Raw genomic sequence first — 24098 nt, 5'->3', positions numbered from 1 at the left:
GTTGGAGCTGCGTGGGTGTTAAGAGATGAAAGAGGAGTGGTTATCCTACATAGTAGGAGACTTTTTTCTCAGATGGAGAATTTGGATCATGCAAAGTTTTCAGTGTTATCTTGGGCCATTGAAAGCTTGGCCTTTCATCGTCAAGTTAAGGTGGTGTTTGCTTTTTCTGATCTTTCGGTGGTGGAAATGATAAACAATCCCATTAGATGGCCTGCGTTTAGTCATGTTTCATCGGCCTTGCTTGCGATTTTATCTACGATTAAGGAATGGAAATTAGTTTTTGAGTTTCAGGTAGCTAATAGAGGAGCTTTTCTCATTGCTCAAAGTGCTCTTCATCCTTCTTTTGCTCAATCGTATGTTGCTCGTGGCCCTCCCTTGTGGTTATACGAGCTCTTTGACGTTGAGAGAACCCTTACCTCTTTGTAGCTTTGGTTGATGGAGACCTTTTCGTTGATCGGAGAACTGTTGGTTGTTTTTGGTTTAGCTCCTTGTGTTGGTTTTACAGATAGCCTTTTAAGTTCTTAAATGATTATGTTTCTTGCCTTGGGTGGTAAGGCTGTTTGTAATTGAAACTCGTTAAAGTAATATAATATCATCAGTTGACTTAAAAAAAAAAAAAGAACATCACAACTTCTATTAAACTTATCTACTTCCACTTATTTCTCTTATAAAGTTTGTACAGAGCCATCAATAAACAAAATATTTAGTCATAAAAAAATTGAATACCAAATCAATTAAATAGGCGTTAAAAATATTTTTTATGCTCAAATATAAAATTTATATTTCAATACAATATTTTTTAAATATATTTTTTGAACTTTAATATTGTTTAGGTAAACACACTCTGCGCAAGCAGGTATTATTATCGAATAAAATTTGGAATAACAAAAGTGTTTTTAACCCGAAAGTAAGAAAAGAATACGACTAAACAAAGATATTAATAAACAATTAACAGTGTAGAAATAAAAAATAACGCCATGGGGAACAACATAAGATTACTAGAAATCATCTAATAGTGATTTGAATTTTATTCATGAAGGTTGCATCTACGAAGATAAGGGTGATCAAACTTGATGTACTTGGTCCAATACGGTCGATACTTGGACATAGCTAACTCCAACCATGGTTTCATGTTCCCGTTATAGTGAACCACAGCTGCGTTCTGAATGTCTTTCTTCGCGATACTCGGGTTATAACCAAGTCCCAACACGTGCCACGACTTGTCTAAAGGATGTGTTAGTCCGTAAAACGTTATTAATCCTGGTGGTAGTGTCCCTAGCTTCCACAGTGTCCTGTTCTCATTCTACACAACAATAACCATTAGTAAAACTACAAACCCCACATGAGGCAAATGTGCAAAGAGTTGAGTTACATACCATGTTCTGCCACTTATGGTAGATACCAGTGATATCTCTCTTCTTCCACTCCTTTAGGTCGAACATGTTCATCCCATAAGCCCATCCACAAGCGTTTGGGTTGAAGTTCCTGGCGATGTGAGGATTCGAGAAGTTGAGATACTTGTCGAACCTGTGGAAACTCTCCCCGCAGGTTTCGACTGCACCGTTGACTTTTCCGTTCAGGTTGACTTCCCAGAGCGGAGTCAGGTCCTTCTGGACGATGATGTCGTCGTCTAGGAACAGGATTTTGTTCAGCTTGGGATAAACCTCGGGGAGGTAGAATCTCAAGTGATTCAACATGGACAGGTACTTCGGGTTTCTGTACTTGAGATTCGAAGAGCCTGAGCTTGGATGATCTGCTTTGAAATAGTACTCTTTCATCGCTGCGGATTCGAGCTGACGAAGAACAGGGCAGTAAGATGAATTGAGCCACTTAAACTCATCCACGTTTTCAACATGTATGGTTGCTTTCCCAGGTGGGTTTAGGAGGAACCACATGTTCATTGCTGCGAAGTTGAGTTTATCCGTCACAAGGTGAAAAACATGCTTCGAAGGATCCTGAGGAAATGAAATAAGATCAGCAAGCAAATCCATTTTCAATTTCAGGTGATAAGAAAAGATTGTTTTCACCTTTGCATTCATGATGGTCGAGTTAACGACGACTGAGGCAGCTAATACATTGTCAGAAAAGAGGGCATAGTGATAAAGATTTGGGTTTTCTCGGTTTTCACGGCGAGGGAACTTTCTTTTCTCCGGTGAAAGAAGATAGTAATCAATGGTCAAGCGCATTGACAGGCAGTGGATAGGATTTGGAATTGTTTTTGCTGCTAACTGAGCCAGGAAGGTACTCTGCTTCTTCAAGCTCCTGACTTGTTCATCGGCTGTTTGAAGCATTGCTCTCAGCTTTCCAGTAACCAACTTGCAGTCATATAACTGCATCTTAGCCTTAGACAAGACTTGACCCATGTCTCTGAGTTTATCATGAGCACTACATGAAAAGTCATTTTACACAGAACGTTACTTTATGAAAAACCACCAACAGTGAAAAGAAGGCACATAGTAGAAAGCATTTTACCTCCGGGGAAGATCAGCATCAGTTGTTGCTTCAGCCAAAACACGTTGGCTGTCCTTGATTCGGGCCTGGAGTTCTTGTAACAACTCAGTCTTGTTTTTCAGTTTGGCAATACCACTGTAGACTCTAGCCATGATCACTTGATCCCTCATCAAGCGTATATTTGAATCAGAGTTGTCGTTCTCGTTTTCTCTTCTCCAAATACTGTATTTTCCAAGGACTGCAGAATCAACAGACTTTGAGCGCTCGATGGCCGCATTTTCCAGCTTTAGAATCGTGTCATCGTTGCGCTGGACCAGCTCATTTGCTCGCATCTCACGCCTTTTCTCTCTTAGTTGCTGAAAATTTCGAGGTAGATAAAAGGACAATTCTCCATCATAAACGTATATGTCGCATCCAGATTTTGAACTTTAAGTAAATAAAATAACAATTACCCTTCTGTAAAACTTTGCAGGTGTCTCAACTTTCTGATGGCTACCACCTGCATCAGCGATAACATAGAAGAGTCAGAGATCAAAAACATCGAAGTAGATGATAATGCAACTTAAATAAAAGCCACTACCTTTAGAAGTAATATCACGTTTTGCATTCATGGCACTAGATGTTGTTTGATTCTGCATAAAGTAGATCAAAAGTTTAAAGCTTCGAGCCGAAATAATCGAATAACCAAAGTAACAAAACTAAACCACACCTGAGAGTTTCTAACGGAGGTGTCTACTACGGCTTCTCGATATGATGCAGACAAGTTGTTTTTCTTGAAAGAATCAAGGCTAAAAGGACCCAAATCAGCTGTGCTAGCTGTGATAACATCCAATACCTGATGAGGAGTTAAAAAACTAGTAAGAAAGGAGCCAGTCTAAGGAGCATAAACCACACTAAGTATTTAAAACACTTGCCTCTTTCGAGAAGAGAGATCTAAGAGATTGCATAGCTAAACGTTCTCTCCAGTCAAGATCCTGCAACAACCAACCAATCAAACAACATCACTTACTTGTGTTAAAACATAGATTCATAATATAAAAAGGAGTTTCCAGCTCACCTGCTTCAGTGAATCATTTGAATAATCTGCAGCAACGAAAGTAAAGCTCTCGTGTCAGATAAATGAATTACATAATCACAAAATCGAATAAAACAGAAACAAAGCCAGATCTTATAATCAGTGTCACACATCGAGCGAATAATGCAACTCGATCTCTACATGAATCGTAGTAAGGATAAAAAAGATAAGGGCGCGCAATAATGCAATACCGTTAGAGGAATCGATGTACACTCCACGACCAACGAAGAAGACGAGAGGTGCGAAGACACAGAAAAAAACGAGGAGGACAAAGGAAGATCGAGATCCACCACCACCTCCACCTCCTCCTCCTCTAATCCGGTTAACTCCCAATAACCCTCGCTTCAGCGCCATTCCTGTCAAACAAACCCTAAATCAAGCAACGAAACGAATAATTGAGGAGGAGAGTGAGCAGACGATTAAATTCATACTCGGAATCTAGAAGAGATGAATGTGTGCGAGATTTTGAGAAGAATCCGGCGTCGGAAAGGCCTCACGGGTGATAAACTAAAACGCCATTAACAATTTAACCAATCATAGGCGGGAGATCTGACAACTCGAGCACAATCCGCGACGAAGAGCGAGAGTGATAGATAATGGACGCGAAGAAGAAGAAGAAGATGATTGGTATCTAACGTTGAATCACCGACTATTAACCAATCGCTATCAACGCCAGGATCTGTGGCTTTTTTCTCTTTTTGCAGAGAACCTCACACGCACGCAGGCGTGTACTCGTCGATCTCTTTATCAATTTCACAATTTGGATTCTCCTTTCCGGTTTGATCGGTTAAGGTTTAACCGAACTCATACCATAAAAAAGATTAATAAATTGATTAAGCGAGAACTGGGCTTTGTATTATAAGGCCGAACAAAAAAGTAAAATGAAAGAGAACGAAACACTCTAGCTCGTCCCGAAGGTTCTGAAGGTCAGATTGTCGTGTGGTATATATATATAAGGAGACGATGTGGTAACCCTAGAATACTCTCTCGCTTATTGTTGTCGTTGCCTGCTATCTCCGCCGTCTCTTGAGATTCTTGCGAAGATGGTTAGTTCTCCTTCTTCTTGATCTCTTCCTTCCGTAGTGTAAAAGCATGATTCTTAGGTATTAAATCTCGTTTGCGTATGCGGAATATAGCTGATTAGGAGTGTTGTTCTCGTATTTTTTTTACTGTTCTAAGCTTAAGTTAGTTTTGTGTTATGTAATGAAATGTTAATTGTATTGAATACGAAACAGGTTCTTCAAAACGATATCGATCTGCTTAACCCACCAGCTGAGCTCGAGAAGAGGAAGCACAAGCTCAAGCGTCTCGTTCAATCCCCCAACTCATTTTTCATGGTACTTAACCTATTAGTACTTGAGCATTTTATATCTACTTCTTTTGATTATGTGGTTAATGGTTTAGATTCTCTTTTTTAGAATTGTAAAATACAATTGCTTGAATGTTTATCTACTGGTCTCTGATTATGTTTCTTGTTGTTGTTGAACATTTATTGTAGGATGTGAAATGCCAAGGCTGCTTCAACATGTAATCCCTCTTCATTCAATTTTTTTTCTCCTTTGATATTTACTTGGATGATGAAAACTATAATGAACTTATGGGGGTGTGTCTTTTGTTATTGCAGCACTACTGTGTTCAGTCACTCGCAGACCGTTGTTGTATGCGGAAACTGCCAGACAGTTCTGTGCCAGCCTACAGGAGGAAAGGCAAGGCTCACGGAAGGATGCTCTTTCAGGAAGAAGTGAGATTGATTTGAAGCTTTAATCAATCATTAAATCAGTCATGGCCGGTTTCTTTTTATTTTTGGTTTTTTTGGATGTTATGGATCTTGCTTATCTGTTTTGAAAAGCAACTCGTTGGAGTTTAGATGAAGAAACCTTTGTTGATTGAGCTTTTATGAATAACCAGTAATACGATCGTAAATGATTATTCGGAATAAACTTTCTTGTGCGCAAACTCATAGATCACTGATTAATAAATAAGTAATAGCGCATACGGTTTTAAAATAAATTAAATGGATTACATTTAAGAGCTATTGGCCATTTAAATCCACCAAAGTTGGATAATTTGCGGAAATGGAACATTAGTGAGTCCATTGATTACATTTAATGTATGTGATTACTCTACGATCCTTAACAAATCAAATTTGCAAAAGATTGAATGTTGACAGTGGGATTTGAACCCACGCCCTTTCGGACCAGAACCTTAATCTGGCGCCTTAGACCAACTCGGCCATATCAACTTTGTTGTTTTAAACGTTTCAACAATATATTAGACGGTGAGTTATAGAACATAGTATATATTAGCCCAACCTTGCCCAAACTTTCAAGCTTAGCATGTCTTCTTTTGCCAATTATTTTGTCTAATGAAATCCGATTACTTAAATAAAAAATAAAAAATTTTACAACTGAGTCTAAGAGTATATATTAGCCTAAACTTTCAAGCTTAACATGTCTTTCTTTTGCCAATTTATTTACATTTTACGCTTAGTTTCCATTTAATAATATGTTATACTCGAAAACTGAGTTTAGAAATCGCTTCTTTTTTTTTTTTTTTGTTGACCAAAAAAAAAAAAAATCACATTTTTTATATTGAAATCGGATTATTTAAATAAATATAACATATTATACTACATCAACCGTTATAGATTTTCACAATTTAAATAAATTGTAAAAAGTTTAAATTGAAAGGGAGAGTGTGAGATACGGCGTAGACTCTGACCAATCCATGATAACCAAAACCAGTTCCACATGACTCTTGACATTGGTAGAATAGATTGTCTTTCTCATCATGAGAGACTCCCGTGGCCAAAATGATGTGTTCATTTAAGGGTTCAACAGATTTTTATTCTGAGTCTGTTGGGAAAAAAACTCCGTTCCTTGGAGTTCCCAGTAGCTCTCATATACTGGGATCCGAATGGATAAACAAGATGCAATATAAATTATTATCATCTAACTTTCAGATCGAATATGATGAACTACACATAAAAAAAATATAAAATGGATAAACAAAAAAGATGTTCAAAAATCATCAACTAGAATAGCATTAAAATAAAAAGTATTATAGTTTAGAGCTTGAAAATACGAAAATTGGGCAAAATCACAATTCATAATTCAAATTTACGAATAGAAAAAGAGAAAGAGTTTGAGATTTGAAAACTTATGCCATGAAAGTTTGATTTACATATGAATTTGAAGTGGTTAATGCAAAGAGCCCTACTATCCTTATCTCCAAGGATGAGGTTTGATGTACATTTAAATTTTATTTCTCTCTCTACTTTTTCTCCATCCTTCAATCGGCAGATTACATTGACTTGACGAGATTTTGCTGGTGAAACAGATGTTGGAAAATACTCAGACAACAGTGAAAATAAATCAGAAACAAAAAAGAACATTTTCATATTTAGTTGATATTATTATAAGGATTTATTAAAGGGGAAAACAATTTTATGCATTTTGAGGCTTTCTAAAACTCCAAATCAAGTGTATAATTGTTATATATATCATTCTCAATTTCTTCATTTTATCTAGGTGGCGACAAAAGTAATGACAAATGTCATATAGTCTTCAGTATATAGTATATAAGTTCTAAGTATACTTACATTTTATTAACAAAAATATTTGCCAATGCATCAAATGTGGTTCTGAAAGTGCCTTCTTTTGGTTGAACTGAAGTTGGTGATTTTAAAATATACTATACCGGTTAATGCAAGTATTCAAAAAAAGAAAGATTTGAGGTGTGTACTTGCATTAACCGGTATAGTATATTTTAAAATCACCAACTTCAGTTCAACCAAAAGAAGGCACTTTCAAAACCACAAATCATTGTTTATGGGACACCTAAACAAAATGACAATCAATACGGTATATGGGAAAATTAAAGAATCTCTCGTTGCTCGTTGCTTGACTTCAACGTGTAACACATCACCATATACACGACAAAATACTAGAGAATCGGTGAAGGGACAATGACACCTGTTACATCTCCCAATGTTAAATCGTTATAAATGCGTCGTAATAGTGTTCTTTTAAGTTTAACGAAACGTGAGATGGATATCTTAGCTTGTCTCTGCTTCTACTCTGTTTCATCTTCTTCCTTTTCACATGTTCCGGCTTCGAAGGAGCCAAGATCTCGACGGGTCCTCCAAGGTTAACTCTACTTGGTAACATCCTACAAATCGGTGAAAAGCCTCACCGTTCACTTGCCGATCTCTCGAGGATTTACGGAAGCGTAATGACTCTTAAGCTTGGTTGGTTGACTACAGTGGTCATATCATCACCTGAAGCAGCAAAAGAAGTTCTGAAAACACATGACCATGTCTTGTGTTACCGAATCTCCACTGACCCGGTTCGAGCCACTGGTCACCATGAGCGTTCTTTTGCATGGCTACCTCCGTTTGGTCGTTGGAGGTAAAATGGAAGTTTTAGTTAATTTAGTAAATGTTTTAATAATTTTTTTTTAACAAACTTAGGACTTATGTCTATATAATTTTCTTCAATTTTTTTAGAGTTATAGACTAATGTTTTGCTGGCCTATGCCAAGACCGGCCATATAGTCGTTTTCTAACCTTTTTGGTTTTATAAATTAAATTGTTTTTTTTTGGTCACTGATTATAAATTTATAAATTAAATTGTTAGGGTTAGTTTTTTTTGTGTATAGTCAGGTTTCTAAGAAAGATCACGACACAACAGTTATTCTCAACGCGGAGTTTAGAAGCAACCAAGCACTTAAGGATGCGCAAAGTGCAAGAACTCATGAGCTTTGTTGACAGATGCAGCGAGAGAAGTGTAGCTGTGAACATTGCTCGCGCATCATTCATCACATCTCTCAATATAATCTCTAACGCTTTGTTTTCCACAAATCTCGCCAGCTTTGATGACTCTGAGACAACGGATGACTTCCAAAACGTGGTGCTTCGGATGATGGAGATCGCTGGAAAACCCAACACGGCAGATTTTTTCCCGTTTCTTGGGTTTCTTGATCTGCAAGGAACTAGAAAAGAAGCGAGGCTATGTATGAACAAACTGTTTAGGGTTTTCCAAAGATTCATCGATACAAAGAGATCATTAAAGGCTTCAAGAAACAAGGAAAATGATATGCTAAGCTTTCTTTTAGACATATCTCAAGAAAAGGAGTCAGAACTCGATGATGATGGTATCAAACATTTGCTTCTCGTAAGTCCTAATTTTCAAACTATATAGTTAGCAAATGGGCTTCTCTGTATGACCTTTGATTAAATTCATCTAATGTGTGTGTGATAGGACTTGATTTTGGCCGGAGCAGACACAAGTTCGAGTACGGTGGAATGGGCTATGGCAGAACTACTTCGAAACCCAAAGATGATGGTGAAAGCTCAAGAAGAGATTAGACAAGTGATAAGACGAAACGACGCCGTTCGAGAATTGGATATCTTCGAACTACCTTATTTACAAGCAGTAGTGAAAGAGACTCTTCGTTTGCATCCTCCTTCCCCTTTTCTCATCCCTCGAACATCGGAGTCTGATGATGTCCGGATTTTCGAGTTCATATGCATTCCAAAGAATACTCAGGTATCCTCGTTGCATGTTTCATTTTCCATGTATAACAAATAAAAACGAACTTAACCATAAATAACATGATAATCTCTAATGTGTTACTCTATTTTTAATGGTGGAGTTGAGAATTTCTCCAACAAAATTTTCTGTCAGTTTGATGTAAAAAGTGGATGTTGAAGTAAAAAGTGGAAGAATGAATTAAAAATAAAATTATTATTTTATTTTTTGGAATAATCTCGTTTTTATTTTCTTATAATGAAAAATGGAGTGAGATTATTGGAAATATTAGTAAGGCTTTTTAATTTAAACAAAACAGAAATAACTAAGAGAAAAAGACAAAAATAGCATTAAATCAAGTTTTTGTTCTCTCTTAGAAAGGTGATATTTTGGTCATTTTAGTTTTTGAGTGCTATTTTTGTGATATAAACTTAGAAAGGTGCTATTTTGTAGATTTACCCATGATTATTTTGGGTTTAGAATTTAGGGTTTAGGGTTTAGATTTTAGGGTTTAGAGTTTAGGGTTTAGGGTTTAGAGTTGAGAAATGAGGTTTTGGGGATAAGATTTCAAATTTTGAAAAATAAAAAAATTAAAATTTTCAAAGGATAAACTTAGAAAGGTGATATTTTGGTCATTTTAGTTTTTGAGTGCTATTTTTGTGATATAAACTTAGAAAAATGCTATTTTGAAGATTTCCAGAGTAACTAAACTGAGTAATGACTTTATATGGTTGGTTTTATGTTGTGTAATTACTCCTTGTTGTGTGTTTGGAACAAGGTTCTTGTGAGTCTATGGGCGATATATAGGACGAGACCCAAACGTGTGGGAGAATCCAACTCAGTTCAAGCCTGAGAGGTTTTTGGGAAGAGAAATCGATGTGAAAGGCAATGATTTTGAGCTAATCCCATTCGGAGCTGGAAAGAGAATTTGCCCAGGATTGCCACTCGGATTTAGGATAGTGCATTTAGTTCTTGCGTCTCTTCTCTATGGCTTTGACTGGAAGTATCAAAACGGCATCTTTCCTGAAAATGTCGATATGAGCGAGGCCTTCGGTGTTACCTTGCACAAAGCTGAGCCAATATGTGCAGTGCCTATCAAGAAGCATGTTAGACTGACATCATCTTCGTTTTTATATTTCTCAACTTATCTATAGGTGATTATAGTGTTATCAGGTCATGTACTCATGTCTCGATCTTGTGAAGTATAAAAATAAATTTAAGAAGGCTAGAGCACGAGATGGTTTTTTTTTCTTTCATGCAAGTCAAACATACCTTAACATAGTTAAGAGTTATTTTTCCAAACAGTTTTACTTTTGGCTAAAACTTGATTTAATACGATGGTAAGTTGACAAAAAATTCTTAGTATGAGAATTACTTTAAATACCATAATTTAGATAATATTTTTAATATTATTTTCAATCAAAAATATTATTGCATTTGAGTTTAGACTTTAATGATTATTGTTTATGGTTTAGTATTTAGGGGGTGGGATTTGATTTATAAAATTATATAAATATTTTAGAAATGAATCTTAAACATTTATAAATGATTTAGAGTTAATATAGCCTCTTTCATCACAAATTTAAAGTATTTATGTAAATAGATATCTTTTAAGTTAAATTTAGAAAGTGATATCAAATTTATGGTTAAATTAGAATTCTCCATTTAATATCTACTATTCATATTAAGTGAAATCTCTTTTTCTTTAATCTCTACTATTCATTCATTGAGTGGATGTTTCAGAAACGGTGTCGTTACAAAACTTCCATTTAACCACTCATCTTGACTGGTCAAGAGCAGAGGCAGGAGGAAGAAAGAAAAAATTAATTACCATCTTAAGTGTTGCGAAATTGCTAAATCAAACATCACTCCCTCTTTCTCGCTCGCTCCATTCTCCGATCGTCGCTACTCCTCCCGCATCGTCGTTGCTTCTCATCGCCGACTAGATCCGTTTCTTTCTCCGACTCTAGGTGAGCCGTATAATCTCAGTTCCTTCCCATTCGTTTTCTTAATCAGATCCTCCCTTAAAGATCTGCATGTCTAGACCAGATCTCGTGTTCTGTTTTCATGTAGTAGATTTCTTGTGGTCGGACGTGAAACCTCGTCAGTTACATGGCGTTTTGTCTTGTCGTCGGACGTGAAATATGTTTTTTTTTTACGTTACATGCCGTAACCGCTACGACTATTAGGTTAAATTAGGTTCCGTGTTACCCACGTTTTGTGGCCATTCCCCATTACTTGTTAACCCTTGTTTTTCACATGGCGTTTTGTCCTGTCATGTGTACCCTAATATGTTTTTTACGTTACATGCCGTAACCGTTACGACTATTAGATTACCGTGTTCCCCACGTTTAGTGATCATTTCCCATTACTTGTTAACCTTTTGTTTTCCCAACGTTCTAGGTAGGTTGTTGATAAGCATGGAAGAAGAAGACGAAGAAAAGAAGTTCTCAGAGGGAAACGTTCACGATGTTACTGACAAGCCTGAGAGTAGAATAGATGCATTTGATATAGGGAACCCTAGTTTCCTTGCTGATGAAAACTCTCAGGCAGGTTTACAAGCGATTAGTTCAGTTGATGCAGTCCTCAAAGACGACCATTTCGAGCAAGTTTCACTAAGAGAGGAATCAACGAGTATAGATTCTCTGCCTCAATCACCAAAGCCAAAGGCTACAATGCAAAACGTTTCTCCAGAGCTGTTGCATCTAGTTGATTCAGTCATCATGGGCAAACCTGAAAGCTTACACAAACTGAAGAATCTTGTTAACGGTGTTGAGAAGTTCGAGCCTGGAGAGGATCCAGAGACTACTGCCTTCCTTGTTATCGATTCTCTTCTCGCTACCATGGGTGGTGTAGAGAGCTTTGAGGAGGATGAAGATAGCAACCCACCTAGTGTCATGTTGAACTCTCGTGCCGCCATTGTATCCGGCGAGCTTATCCCTAGCCTTCCTTGTGATAATGACAGTGTTAGCTTCATGTCCCCTAGGACACGCATGGTCCGAGGATTGCTTGCGATTCTACGTTCTTGCACGAGGAACAGGGCTATGTGTTCAATGGCGGGGCTGTTATGTGTTCTCTTGAGATCACTCGAGGAGATACTTTCCAAAGACCCTAAAATGAAGTGGAACGCATCACCTTTGTTTCAATGTATTCAACACTTAGCTGGACACTCACTTAACGTGGAAGATTTGCATAGATGGCTTCAGATTCTTAAAACATCTCTTTCAAGCCCATTGATGAATGCTTTGGAGAAGGCAATGAGTGGTAATGAATCAAGAGGACCAGCGTCTAGTTTTGAGTTCGTTGGTGAAAGCTCAGGGCTACTTGGTCCAGGAGAAACTCGTTGGCCTTTTACTAACGGCTATGCATTTGCAACTTGGATTTATATTGAATCATTTGCTGACACGCTAAACGCTTCAACCGCTGCAGCTGCCATCGCTGCTGCTTCAGCGGCTAAGTCAGGAAACACATCTCCTGCTAATGTACATACTGGTGAAGATACTGGTCATATGCCACGTCTCTTCAGCTTCTTGACTCCTGATAATAACCAAGGAATAGAAGCTTATTTCTACGCACAGTTTTTAGTAGTTGAGAGTAGTAATGGGAAAGGAAGTAAATCTTCATTGCATTTCACTCATGCCTTTAAGCCTCAGTGTTGGTACTTCATTGGCCTTGAACATACATGTAACCAAGGACTCTTAGGTAACTCAGAGAGTGAACTGCGTCTCTATATCGACGGTTCCTTGTATGAGACTCTTCCCTTTGAGTTCCCTCGTATATCCAAACCGCTTTCTTCGTGTTGCATTGGTTCAAATCCTCCTCCTCCTCCTACAACTCCTGGTAGACAGCACCGTCGTCGTCGCCAGTGTGCTTTGTTTGCTGAGATGGGACCATTTTATATCTTTAAAGAACCTATTGGTCCTGAAAGAATGACAAGATTGGCATCTAGAGGTGGTGATGTTCTGCCTTGTTTTGGTAATGGGGCAGGTCTTCCATGGTTGGCTACAAGTGACCATGTCCGAACTGCGGCAGATGAAAGCTGTCTTTTGGATACTGAGCTTGGAGTACACATTCACTTACTTTACCACCCATGTCTACTTAATGGGAGGTTTTGTCCGGATGCTTCTCTGTCTGGAGCTACAGGTACCATATTTAGTCTATACTAAGATATTTATATCCGAGAAATGCTTAGTGTTCTATAGTATTGAAAACTATCTGTTATTTGTTTTTGTTTTTTTTGTTAAGGTACTTTAAGACGACCAGCTGAAGTGATTGGACAAGTCCATGTTGCAACAAGAATGAAGGCAGTGGAGTCTTTCTGGGCCTTAGCTTATGGAGGACCCATGTCTTTGCTTCCTCTAACCGTTAGCAATGTGGTTAAAGATAGCTTGGAACCATCTTCTAGAGATCTCCCACTGTCTTTACCAACATACTCACTTGCTGCACCTATCTTTAGAATCATCTCACTTGCTATCCAACATCCTGGGAACAATCAAGAGCTCTCTCGTACTCGAGGCCCTGAGATTCTTGCCACCATCCTTGGTTACCTTCTTCACTCACTTTCATCTCTTAAAGTAGAAGATGAGGAGCTAGTTGCTTCCATTGTTTCGGTTTGTCAATCTCAAAAGATCAATCATTCACTCAAAGTGCAGCTCTTCCGGACACTACTATTGGATCTAAAGATATGGAGTGTGTGCAGTTACAGACTTCAGAAGAAGCTCTTGTCATCCTTGCAAGATATGGTGTTTACTGAAGCTACAGCTATGAGAAACGCTGATGCTATTCAGATACTTTTAGATGGGTGTAGGAGATGTTACTGGACGATTCAAGAGAAAGACTCTGTGAACTCTTGTTCTCTAGATGGGGATGTGCGTCATATGGGAGAAGTTAATGCTTTGGTTGATGAGCTTTTGGTGATTATTGAGCTTTTAATGGGAGCAGCTTCTCCTTCCTTTGCTTCTGCTGATGTTCATCGGTTACTGGGCTTTATAGTTGACAGTCCACAGCCAAATCAGGTGACTTACTTGTAGTAGATGTCATGTCTCAGATCTTTTTGAATGTTTTTGGTACTGACATGGTTCTGTTGTTACCTCTATTTCAGGTTGCAAGAGTATTGACTCTCATGTTTAGGTTGGTTGTACAGCCTAATGCTGCAAAGGCTCAGACATTTGCAGAGGCATTTATCACATCTGGTGGGATAGAAACACTTCTTGTTCTGCTGCAGAGAGAAGCTAAAACAGGTGATGACAATGTTGTAGAATCTGTGGCTAAGGATGGAACAAGCGTGCAGAATGATAATAGTGAACATGATCAGGACAATGAGCCTAGTATGTTGAAGCAGCTGGATTCAGTTCCACAAGAAACTCATGGTCATGATGATATGAAAGAAACAGATTCAGTTCAACAAGAAAAAGTTCCTTGTGAAAGTGACTCAGTTACCATCTCAGAAACCATGAATGCTGATGACAGAACATCCTCTGTTTCTGAAGCCTTGTTGTTTAGTAATAACACAAGGAACAATGCGAGAAGCAATGTTGATGATAGTGACCGGGTAGTGGTTGGGATCATAAGATTGGTAGGTGCCTTGATTTCACAAGGGCACTTGAAACTTTCACTCGGTGCTGAATCTGATGTCATGAGTAACCTCATGGGTAGTGGGAATGGAACAATGTTTGATGATAAAGTCTCACTGCTTCTGTTTGCTCTGTTGAAAGCATTTCAAGCAGCTCCAAACAGGCTGATGACCGACAAGGCCTATAAATCTTTGCTTGGAGCTTCGGTATGACATGTTTTCTCCTTCTTTCATTTGTTTGATCACGTACAATGTGATTAGTGCTACCAAACTTACTATCTCAGTTTTTTTATGAGGTTAAATTGTATTTGCATATGTTGGCTCTTTTTTTTGTAGATTAAAGCTTCATCAACTGAGGATGGCCTGAAGTTTTATGATTCGGTTCATCGATTTGAACACCCTCAGCTTCTGTTAATCCTCCTGCGTGCTCTACCATTTGCATCTAAGGCTCTACAAAATAGAGCACTTCAGGTATACATGTCATAGTTAAAGAATATGTACCAAAATGCACTTTCGTGAAAGTGCTTGGAGTCATCTGAGCTTAGATTTTAGTATCATTGTTGATCTCTTATTTACTGATATGAGAAATTTAGTTTTACTTGCTCAATGTCTCTTTCTGAACTCAAATCTTTCTACTTCAGGATATTCTGTTTTTGGCTTGTACTCATCCGGAAAATAGGGGCAGTCTGACAAAAATGGAAGAGTGGCCTGAGTGGATCTTGGAGATTTTGATCTCAAACTACGAGGTATGACTGTCTTTTAAAGTTTCTCTTCATGGTTTGCTATATGTAACTATATATGTTAGCTTGATGGGGTCAATTGCATTTTTATCTGGCAAGTTATTACAGCATAGCTCTCTAAATATGCTGACTAATGTGTGTACACACAGAAGGATGCAGGGAAACAGTCTGCTTCACCCGGTACTGCTGAAGTGGAAGATCTTATTCATAGCTTCTTGATCATAATGTTGCAATATTCAATGCGCCAGAAGGATGGCTGGAAGGTTTTTTTTTTTTTTTTTCTAATTCTCTACCATATCAATATCTTTTCACCTTGTTTTTCAAGCTCATTTGTTACATCTCCTTCTTTTTACAGGATATTGAGGCTACAATTCATTGTGCAGAGTGGCTCTCTATTGTTGGTGGGTCTAGCACTGGAGAGAAACGAATAAGGTATGTTCATGTACATCTCTTTTGTGTTGTGAGGTTGTTAAGGTCCAATTTAGTCTGAGAGATACATGTTTATATGAGATTGTGCTAAACTTCTTCTTCACCTATACCTTTTGAAGGCGTGAGGAATCACTACCAATTTTTAAAAGAAGGCTTCTAGGTGGATTGTTAGACTTTGCCACCAGAGAACTACAAGCTCAGGTAACTCCTGTTTTACCCTAAACCTTTTTTCTTTGCTTATATTAGCTACTGGGTGATTGATATTCATTGTTCATTCAACCAACAGACTCAAGTCATCGCTGCAGCATCTGCCGGTTTTGCAGCAGAGAGTCTAGCACCAAAAGATGCAAAAGCTGGAGTAGACAATGCTGCTCAGCTTTCAGTGTTTCTTGTTGAAAATACAATTGTGATTTTGATGCTTGTTGAAGACCATTTGCGACTACAAAGCAAGCAAAACTGTGCTGCTAACGCCATCGATGTTTCTCCATCTCCTCTTTCTCTTGTTTATCCTATTAACAACAGTTCACGCACATTGACAACGGTAGTAGAATCCTCAGAGGTTTCTAGTAGCCGTGCTTCAGTGTCCAGTGATTCAGGAGGGGTTCACTTAGATGTAAGTAGAAACTCCTCTCAACCACTTATTATTCTCTGCTGAGAGCACTCTAAGTTATTTTACTTATTCTTCAGATACTTGCTTCAATGGCTGATCCAAGTGGCCAGATTTCTACAGCTGTAATGGAGCGTCTTGCTGCTGCAGCAGCAGCTGAGCCCTATGCATCAGTTTCTTGCGCCTTTGTTTCATATGGAAGCTGTACCATGGACTTGGCTGAGAGTTGGAAGTACAGGAGCAGATTATGGTATGGTGTTGGTCTCCCTCCAAAACCAACTTGTTTTGGTGGTGGTGGAAGTGGTTGGGACGCTTGGAGATCTTCTTTACAAAAAGATGCTAATGGAAACTGGATAGAACTTCCACTGGTTAAAAAATCAGTATCCATGCTTCAAGCTTTGCTCCTAGATGAGTCTGGACTTGGAGGTGGACTAGGAGTTGGTGGAGGGTCTGGTACTGGGATGGGAGGGATGTCAGCGCTTTACCAGTTGCTGGATAGTGATCAGCCTTTCTTATGCATGCTTAGGATGGTGCTCTTGTCTTTGAGGGAAGAAGACCATGGTGAAGATAGTCTGTTGATGAAAAATCTAAGTTCTGAAGACGGTTCTTCTGGTGGAGTGCAGTGTCCAGATCCTGTCCAATCAGATATCAGTTCTCAGCTCTCACCATCAGCTTTATTGTGGAGGTAACATCTTTTCTGCTTGCTCATATTCTTTATATACTTTCTCTATTCCACGAAGATTGTAGTTTTGGAGTTTCACACATTTTAAGATTAAAATTGTGATATCAAAAATAACCCTATTTTAATACATAATTAAAATTATTATATGTAGTAATTGTCTTAATTAATATGGGAAAAAAAACTATAAAGTTACATGAAAACACAAAACTACTATTTTTGTGAAACAAATAAAAATATCAAAACTACTATATTCTTGAAACGGAAAGAGTATTATATACATAAGCTAAAATGACTGTTTTTTCAAATCTCCAGTGTGCTCTCTCCGGTTCTAAACATGCCAATATCTGATTCAAAGAGGCAGAGAGTCTTGGTTACTACATGTGTTCTATATTCTGAGGTTAGTTCTCCCCTAAATAAGGTTCACATGCTTTGTATTATTTTGTGTGTTTTTTTTTTCACTTTCTGATTCCAATTCTGTTGCAGGTATGGCTTGCTGTCAGTAGAGACAAAAGGCCACTAAGAAAGCACTATCTAGAAGCTATTTTACCGCCATTTGTTGCAATTCTCAGAAGGTGGAGACCTCTTCTTGCTGGCATTCATGAACTTTCCACCGGTGATGGTGTGAACCCCCTTCTAGTTGATGATCATGCTTTGGCTGCTGATGCACTTCCCATTGAGGTTACACAACTCTGTTCACAAAGGTTTATTCCAAGTTTGTTGTGTGTTACTAAACTGTGATGTTGTTTACTTTGTTACCCCTAGGCTGCTCTCTCTATGATATCTCCAGAGTGGGCAGCTGCTTTTGCATCTCCACCTTCTGCAATGGCACTAGCCATGGTGGCCGCAGGAGCAGCTGGTTGGGAAGCTCCTGCACCACCAGCGCCACCAGCTCTTAGAAGAGACACTTCATTGCTTGAACGTAAGACTACAAAACTTCAAACCTTTTCCAGCTTCCAGAAACCCTTGCAGGCTCCAAAAGATGACACACCAGGTAGACCAAGAGATAAGGCTGCTGCAAAAGCGGCTGCTCTGGCTGCTGCAAGAGATCTTGAACGCAATACCAAGATTGGTTCTGGGAGAGGCTTAAGTGCTGTTGCCATGGCCACGTCCTCGCAGAGGAGGACTATCAGTGATATGGAGCGTTTACAGAGATGGAATGACTCTGAAGCCATGGGAGTAGCGTGGATGGAGTGTCTTCAGCCAGTGGATACAAAGTCAGTTTATGGGAAAGACTTTAATGCCTTGTCTTACAAGTTTATTGCTGTGCTTGTTGCTAGCTTTGCCTTAGCACGGAACATGCAGAGATCTGAGGTTTGCTCTCTCTCCTTGTCACACGTTGTTGTTTTCTTGATGAGATGATACACTCTAATCTACATTTTATTGGTTGAACTACTCACTAGATTGACAGGCGTATACGAGATGATAATATAGTGAGAAACCGCTTATGCATGGGAGTTCGTGGCTGGAGAAAACTAGTACGTTACTTGGTAGAGATGAGATGCTTCTTTGGATCCTTTGGAGAACATTTATGCAGTCCTAAACAAGTAAGACACAATCATGGTTCTAAAAATCGGTTTACTCAGCAAATGATCGTAGCTAAAAGGATTTTCTACGACTCAAATCGGTTTAAACCGTTCTAAATCAGTTCAAATCAATCTAAATTACATATGCAGGTGTTCTGGAAACTGGATTCTATGGAAAGTTCTTCGAGGATGAGACAGTGTTTAAGGAGGAATTATTGTGGTACTGATCATCTTGATGCAGCAAGAAACTGTAATGATCAGACAGACAACTTGAGTTCTCCATCAACAGTACAGTTTCTTGCTGCTGAAGCAATATCAAAGGAGATAATGATGTATGAAGATGATGAACATGATGGAGATGAAGATGATCTTGAAATAGAGGGAGATGTTGGAGAACACAAAAATGAAGAGAGGATGTCTGGTTCACTTGAGGATGCAATACAACTATCAACTGGAATCAGTGATCCTAGACCATTGAGTGACCAGGATGTGGTTCAGGATTCTAGAGAAGTAGTTCTCAAGGAACTTAATGAAAGGATTGTTCTTGAACTTTCCTCTTCTATGGTCCGACCACTAAGGGTTGTGAAAGGAACCTTTCAGGTATGCTCGAACTAACTTTACCTTTTTCAATCTTTTGAACAAGTAGCTAGGCATGGACATATAAACCGATAACCAAAAACCAAATCGGAACCGAAACGGTGTTCACAAATATCCCCGAACAGTTCCTAGATCTCTGAACCGAAAAACTAAAATCGAACTGAAACCAAAAAACTAATTATAAACCGAACTACCAGAAATATGAATTACCCAAATAATTTTTATCCAAAATATTAAAAACTATCTCAATTGTCTAAAATATTTAAATGTTTTCAAATTATCTAATATTTTATCTAATATTTTATCAAGAAAATCTGTATTTTACTCGAACTATCAGAATTATCTGTATTTTACTCGAACTATCAGAATTATCCAAAAAACTAAAACCGACTGAAACCGAATTGGACCAAAATTTTATTGGATATTAACATTGTTATCCGAACCTAAAACTGAAAGAACCAAAACCGAATTTCATATAGAACCGAAAAAAAAAAAAAAAAGCTGAACTGGAACCAATCCAAAAATTGAAACCCCATGCTCCAAGTAGCCGACACCAATGAATGTTATATTGAGTGAACAAGGAACAAAACAGAACATAAAAAACCAGATCTTGTAAATGTTATGTAGTTTCTAATGGTTGTCTTCTGCCTATGTCAGATTACAACAAGGAGGATAAATTTTCTTGTTGACATCAGTGAAGGCCAACATGCGGACGGTAAGTCAGATGGCTCAGGAAACCAAGAAAGAGATCGTAGTTGGCTAATGTCTTCTCTTCATCAGATTTATAGCAGAAGGTAAAGTTTCATCATCAGTTTTTGTCTCTTTTTGTTATGTGTTATAGAAACTCTGGTTGATCTATTTGCTAATACACAGATATCAACTGAGAAAGAGTGCTCTTGAAATATTCATGGTCGACCGTTCAAACTTCTTATTTGATTTTGGGGTATCTGAAAAAGAAACACTCTCTGTTACATTATATTTTTATCTCTTTCAAGTTTCTATCTGAACGCTGATGAACACTATAGAACACTGAGGGAAGAAGAGATGCATATAAGACTCTTGTTCAAGCAAGGCCTCCTCATTTAAACCATATATACTTGACAACTCAGGTTTGAGTTTTTTGTCCACCTTAAAGTTTCTCTTTGTGCTGCAAAGCTTACATAAATGGTTTCTGTTTTAGAGGCCAGAACAGCTTTTGAGAAGAACTCAGTTAATGGAACGATGGGCTAGATGGGAGGTAAAACAAAGCATATCATTCACTCACAGCATGCTAGCTATTTCATTTTCCTCAATAGTAACATCTGAAGTAACACTTTCTGCTTGCAGATCAGCAACTTTGAGTACTTAATGCAGCTCAACACATTAGCTGGACGTAGTTATAATGACATCACTCAGGTAAAATCTCGTGCTAGTGTTAGTATCATCTACGTTTTTGTTAGCTCAATATAACTATGTATGTATTTGCAGTATCCTGTCTTCCCATGGATCCTGTCTGACTATGTATCAGAAGTTCTGGACCTTTCAAATCAATCTAGCTACAGAGATCTTTCTAAGGTGGTATTACTTGTAGTTTGGCTCTATGACTTTGGTGCATTTAAATAGATAATTGTCTGTAATGTGATTATGTATATGTTCAGCCAATTGGTGCACTGAACCCGGAGCGGCTGAAGAAGTTTCAAGAACAGTATTCAAACTTTGAAGATCCAATCATCCCCAAATTCCATTATGATTCACATTACTCTAATGCTGGAGCAGTAGGTTATCTTCTCTGTGGTACATTATGATGGTCCATGCAGATGGTTTATTATGTTTTTAATCTCATGTGGTAGGTGTTGTATTATCTAGCAAGAGTGGAATCTTTTACGACCCTTTCAGTTCAACAACAAGGTCCAGACCGAATGTTTTCAGACATTGCAGCCACTTGGAAAGGAGTTCTCCAAGATATGAGTAATGTCAAGGAGCTGGTAAGATTTAGTTCTTCCCAAAAGCACCAAACCAAACATCTTTAATCACTTTTTTTTTTTTTGCTAAAAATCTTTAATCACTTTCATCTTCTTTTCATGACACCTCTATTTTTTGTAGGTTCCAGAATTGTTTTACCTTCCTGAGGTGTTGACCAACGAGAACTTGATCAACTTTGGTACAACACAATTGGCAGAAAAGCTCGGTATGAGTTTTTTTTTTTCATGTGCACACTTCCTTGTACCAGCAAAACATTACTCCTGAAAGTAGTGTTCTAAAAGAAGCAATTTTTCTATAATGATTTTTTAAAATATCGGTTTAAGCATTAAAAATGGTCTAGCCGTCCAACTAAACAATAATTCCTTATAAAACGCCTAATTAGAGCCTAACAATTTATTGAACATTTCTTTTTTTCTGATGTTGTTCTTGATTCATCAGGTTCTGTAAAACTTCCTCCTTGGGCTAAGAACCCTATAGACTTTGTACACAAGCAACGAATGGCTCTAGAGAGCGAGCATGTCTCTGCACATTTGCATGAATGGATTGATCTCATTTTCGGGTAGGTTTCCTCCGTTATGCTGAGTTTAAACTTTCAAGTAAAAAATCTCTTACACTTCTCTTATCAACTTATTCATTTAGGTATAAGCAACGTGGTAAAGAAGCTACACAGGCGAATAATGTTTTCTTCTACACTACATACGAGGGGACTGTTGATATTGATAAGATCAAGGATCCTGTAAGTCATCTTTGTTGCACCAATACTATTGAAGTTACTCTGTTTACATGACTTGCATGTTGGATCTTTGATGAAGGTACAACAACGTGCTACTCAGGACAAGATAGCTTCTTTTGGACAAACACCATCTCAGCTATTGACTATGCCTCACATCAAAAGAATGCCTTTAAAAGATGTCCTTCATATGCAGACCATCTTTAGGAACCCAAAAGAGATAAAACCATATCATGTTCCAACTCCAGAACACTGCAACTTACCTGCTTCAGCCATCAAAGCCACTTCTGATAGTGTTGTGGTCGTTGACATGAACGTGCCTGCAGCACATATTGCACATCACAAGTGGCAACCTAATACACCTGATGGCAACAATGCTCCTTTCATCTTTCATCACGGGAAGGCTGGAGGGGCAATAACACGCATGTTCAAGGGTGATTCAGATTACCCTCAAGCACAAGCATTTGCTTCATTAGGAATCCGAAGTTCATCAGTCACTACTATTACAAGCGATGGAGAAGTTATAACAGGTATGCAGGTTTTAACTAAAGGATATGATCTATGCCTGCGGGGTCAGGTAGTTCGGGTAGTTTGGTTCTATAGTTTGGTTCAACATAAATCATACCAAATTAATCCGAATAAAGTTTGGTTTGGTTTGGTTCGGTATTTGGTTCTTGAAAATCCTACCGAAATTTTTGATTTCGGTTATATTTTGGTTTAATTTTGTTAAGATTTTGGATAAATAGGTTTATTTCGGTTAAAAATTTGGTTAGTTTAATTTGAAATTTGGTTAGCTCGCTTCGGGTTTTTTTGGCAAGGTCCGGTTATAATTTTTGTTTTGTTTTTATAGACAACCAAAGTAACCGATTGCCTAACCGTACCGAACCGAAAACCAAACTTTTTAAAAAGCCTTACCGAATCGAACCTAACTCCTAACCGAATATTTTTGTTCGGATCGGTTCAAAATCCTAGCCCTATTATGATCGATGTTCAGGTTTGATTATTGATAGCATGTTTGTTGATTAGGTGGACATGTGGATAACAGCATCAAGCTAGTCTCATCCGATGGAGCAAAAACACTAGAAACAGCTTTTGGTCACTGTGGTCCTGTAACATGTCTAGCATTGTCTTCAGATAGCAACTTCCTTGTGACAGGTTCACGAGACACAACTCTTTTACTGTGGAGACTTCACAAGGGAGTCAATTCTCAGACAAGTGAGTCAGAACAGAACAAAAGCTCTGATACAGTACCTTCCTCCACAAGCAACACCAAGAAGCGTCGCATTGAAGGGCCAATACAAGTGCTCCATGGCCACTTAAGAGAAATTATTTGTTGCTGTGTTAGCTCAGAACAAGGGATAGTTGTATCGTCCTCTGAGTTATCATCTGATGTGTTATTGCATTCTATAAGGAATGGTCGACTAATAAGAAGGCTTGTTGGCGTCAAGGCACATGCTCTTTGTGTTTCTTCTGATGGTGTTATCGTTGTTTGGAGTAGATCAGATAACTCTATCAGCACGTTCACCATTAACGGAGCTCTCATTGCCAAAGCAAAGCTTCCTTCCTCATGTACCATAAGCTGCATGGAACTATCCATAGACGGCCAAAGTGCTGTGATTAGCGTGAGCTCATTCTCCGACACTGTTGAAGAAGATTCATCAAGTGGAACCAATGAATTTGAGACCCTGAACATCCCATCTCCTTCAGTTTGCTTCCTCAACTTATACACTCTCAAGGTACTATATACTATTCAAACGCTTTAGATGGTTCTTGAATGATATGTTTGCTTGACAAAAACAAGATGTTTCATCTTCTGTAGGCATTCCATGTGATGAAGCTTGGTGAAGGCCAGGATGTAACAGCTGTGGCTCTGAACACAGACAACACTAACCTCTTAGTTTCCACTGAGGATAAACAGTTGATAATCTTCACCAATCCTTCTGTAAGTTTTCGTTAATGGCTACCATTTTTTGATACTAGTAAGCTGGTTTTTAAATCAGCAGCTACTTTTCTTTCAAACTGCTTGTAGCTAAGCTCAAAGGTGGTGGATCAGAAGCTGAAGCTTGGCTCTGAATGAAAATGCAACCGACCTTTTTTTTCATAAGATTCTGTTTGTTGTTTGTGATGAAATAAATAAAGTTTAGAGTTGAAATTTGAAAATATGTTTTTATTCGTATAAAAAGAGAGTATAAACTTTAG

At 38.2% G+C, this 24098-nt stretch overlaps 3 protein-coding genes, 1 non-coding gene and 1 pseudogene across 4 annotated transcripts; 3 read left to right on the top strand and 2 right to left on the bottom strand.

Annotated features, from left to right (window-relative positions):
• Positions 1 to 828: 828 nt before the first annotated feature.
• On the bottom strand, positions 829 to 4256 carry LOC106311992 (polygalacturonate 4-alpha-galacturonosyltransferase). Its single transcript, XM_013749357.1, has 11 exons — positions 3958 to 4256; positions 3718 to 3882; positions 3509 to 3534; positions 3366 to 3425; positions 3161 to 3286; positions 3032 to 3083; positions 2904 to 2950; positions 2473 to 2807; positions 2028 to 2385; positions 1377 to 1955; positions 829 to 1303 (listed from the first exon to the last, which is right to left on the bottom strand). The coding sequence occupies exons 2-11, from the start codon at positions 3878 to 3880 to the stop codon at positions 1028 to 1030; spliced, it is 2022 nt and encodes a 673-aa protein (XP_013604811.1). The 5' UTR covers positions 3881 to 3882; positions 3958 to 4256; the 3' UTR covers positions 829 to 1027.
• Positions 4257 to 4465: 209 nt separating this feature from the next.
• On the top strand, positions 4466 to 5455 carry LOC106311993 (40S ribosomal protein S27-2). The gene is made up of 4 exons (XM_013749358.1): positions 4466 to 4572; positions 4762 to 4863; positions 5025 to 5053; positions 5151 to 5455. Exons 1-4 carry the CDS (start codon positions 4570 to 4572, stop codon positions 5269 to 5271), a joined length of 255 nt encoding a protein of 84 aa, XP_013604812.1. The 5' UTR covers positions 4466 to 4569; the 3' UTR covers positions 5272 to 5455.
• Positions 5456 to 5687: 232 nt separating this feature from the next.
• Positions 5688 to 5768, bottom strand: TRNAL-AAG. Its single transcript has one exon. It is a non-coding gene; the product is annotated as a tRNA-Leu (tRNA).
• A 1725-nt stretch (positions 5769 to 7493) lies between these two features.
• Positions 7494 to 10211, top strand: LOC106309215 (annotated as a pseudogene).
• A 1261-nt stretch (positions 10212 to 11472) lies between these two features.
• Positions 11473 to 24096, top strand: LOC106308150 (BEACH domain-containing protein lvsC-like). Its single transcript, XM_013745284.1, has 30 exons — positions 11473 to 13200; positions 13303 to 14072; positions 14159 to 14836; positions 14966 to 15100; positions 15271 to 15375; positions 15519 to 15632; positions 15725 to 15801; positions 15918 to 15999; positions 16085 to 16411; positions 16486 to 17090; positions 17400 to 17484; positions 17571 to 17765; positions 17850 to 18398; positions 18488 to 18631; positions 18761 to 19210; positions 19865 to 20001; positions 20081 to 20150; positions 20233 to 20316; positions 20388 to 20444; positions 20534 to 20602; positions 20675 to 20761; positions 20845 to 20961; positions 21037 to 21171; positions 21290 to 21374; positions 21608 to 21728; positions 21809 to 21905; positions 21982 to 22429; positions 22926 to 23635; positions 23719 to 23841; positions 23929 to 24096. Exons 1-30 carry the CDS (start codon positions 11478 to 11480, stop codon positions 23974 to 23976), a joined length of 8427 nt encoding a protein of 2808 aa, XP_013600738.1. The 5' UTR covers positions 11473 to 11477; the 3' UTR covers positions 23977 to 24096.
• The last annotated feature ends 2 nt before the right edge of the window (positions 24097 to 24098 follow it).

Source organism: Brassica oleracea, chromosome C8, assembly GCF_000695525.1.
Source record: "Brassica oleracea var. oleracea cultivar TO1000 chromosome C8, BOL, whole genome shotgun sequence".
In the NCBI taxonomy this organism is placed as follows: Eukaryota; Viridiplantae; Streptophyta; class Magnoliopsida; order Brassicales; family Brassicaceae; genus Brassica; species Brassica oleracea.
This window is presented reverse-complemented; position numbering and strand designations above follow the sequence as displayed.

Coding starts and splice junctions, on each gene's coding strand:
- LOC106311992 (XM_013749357.1), bottom strand. CDS start 3,880: ATGGCGCTGAAGCGAGGGTTATTGGGAGTTAACCGGATTAGAGGAGGA. Junction 1,956..2,027: donor CGACCATCATGAATGCAAAG/GTGAAAACAATC, acceptor TCATTTCCTCAG/GATCCTTCGAAGCATGTTTT. Junction 1,304..1,376: donor ACCATAAGTGGCAGAACATG/GTATGTAACTCA, acceptor ATTGTTGTGTAG/AATGAGAACAGGACACTGTG.
- LOC106311993 (XM_013749358.1), top strand. Junction 4,864..5,024: donor CCCCCAACTCATTTTTCATG/GTACTTAACCTA, acceptor CATTTATTGTAG/GATGTGAAATGCCAAGGCTG. Junction 5,054..5,150: donor TGCCAAGGCTGCTTCAACAT/GTAATCCCTCTT, acceptor TTGTTATTGCAG/CACTACTGTGTTCAGTCACT.
- LOC106308150 (XM_013745284.1), top strand. CDS start 11,478: ATGGAAGAAGAAGACGAAGAAAAGAAGTTCTCAGAGGGAAACGTTCAC. Junction 13,201..13,302: donor TTCTCTGTCTGGAGCTACAG/GTACCATATTTA, acceptor TTTTTTGTTAAG/GTACTTTAAGACGACCAGCT. Junction 14,837..14,965: donor AATCTTTGCTTGGAGCTTCG/GTATGACATGTT, acceptor TTTTTTTTGTAG/ATTAAAGCTTCATCAACTGA.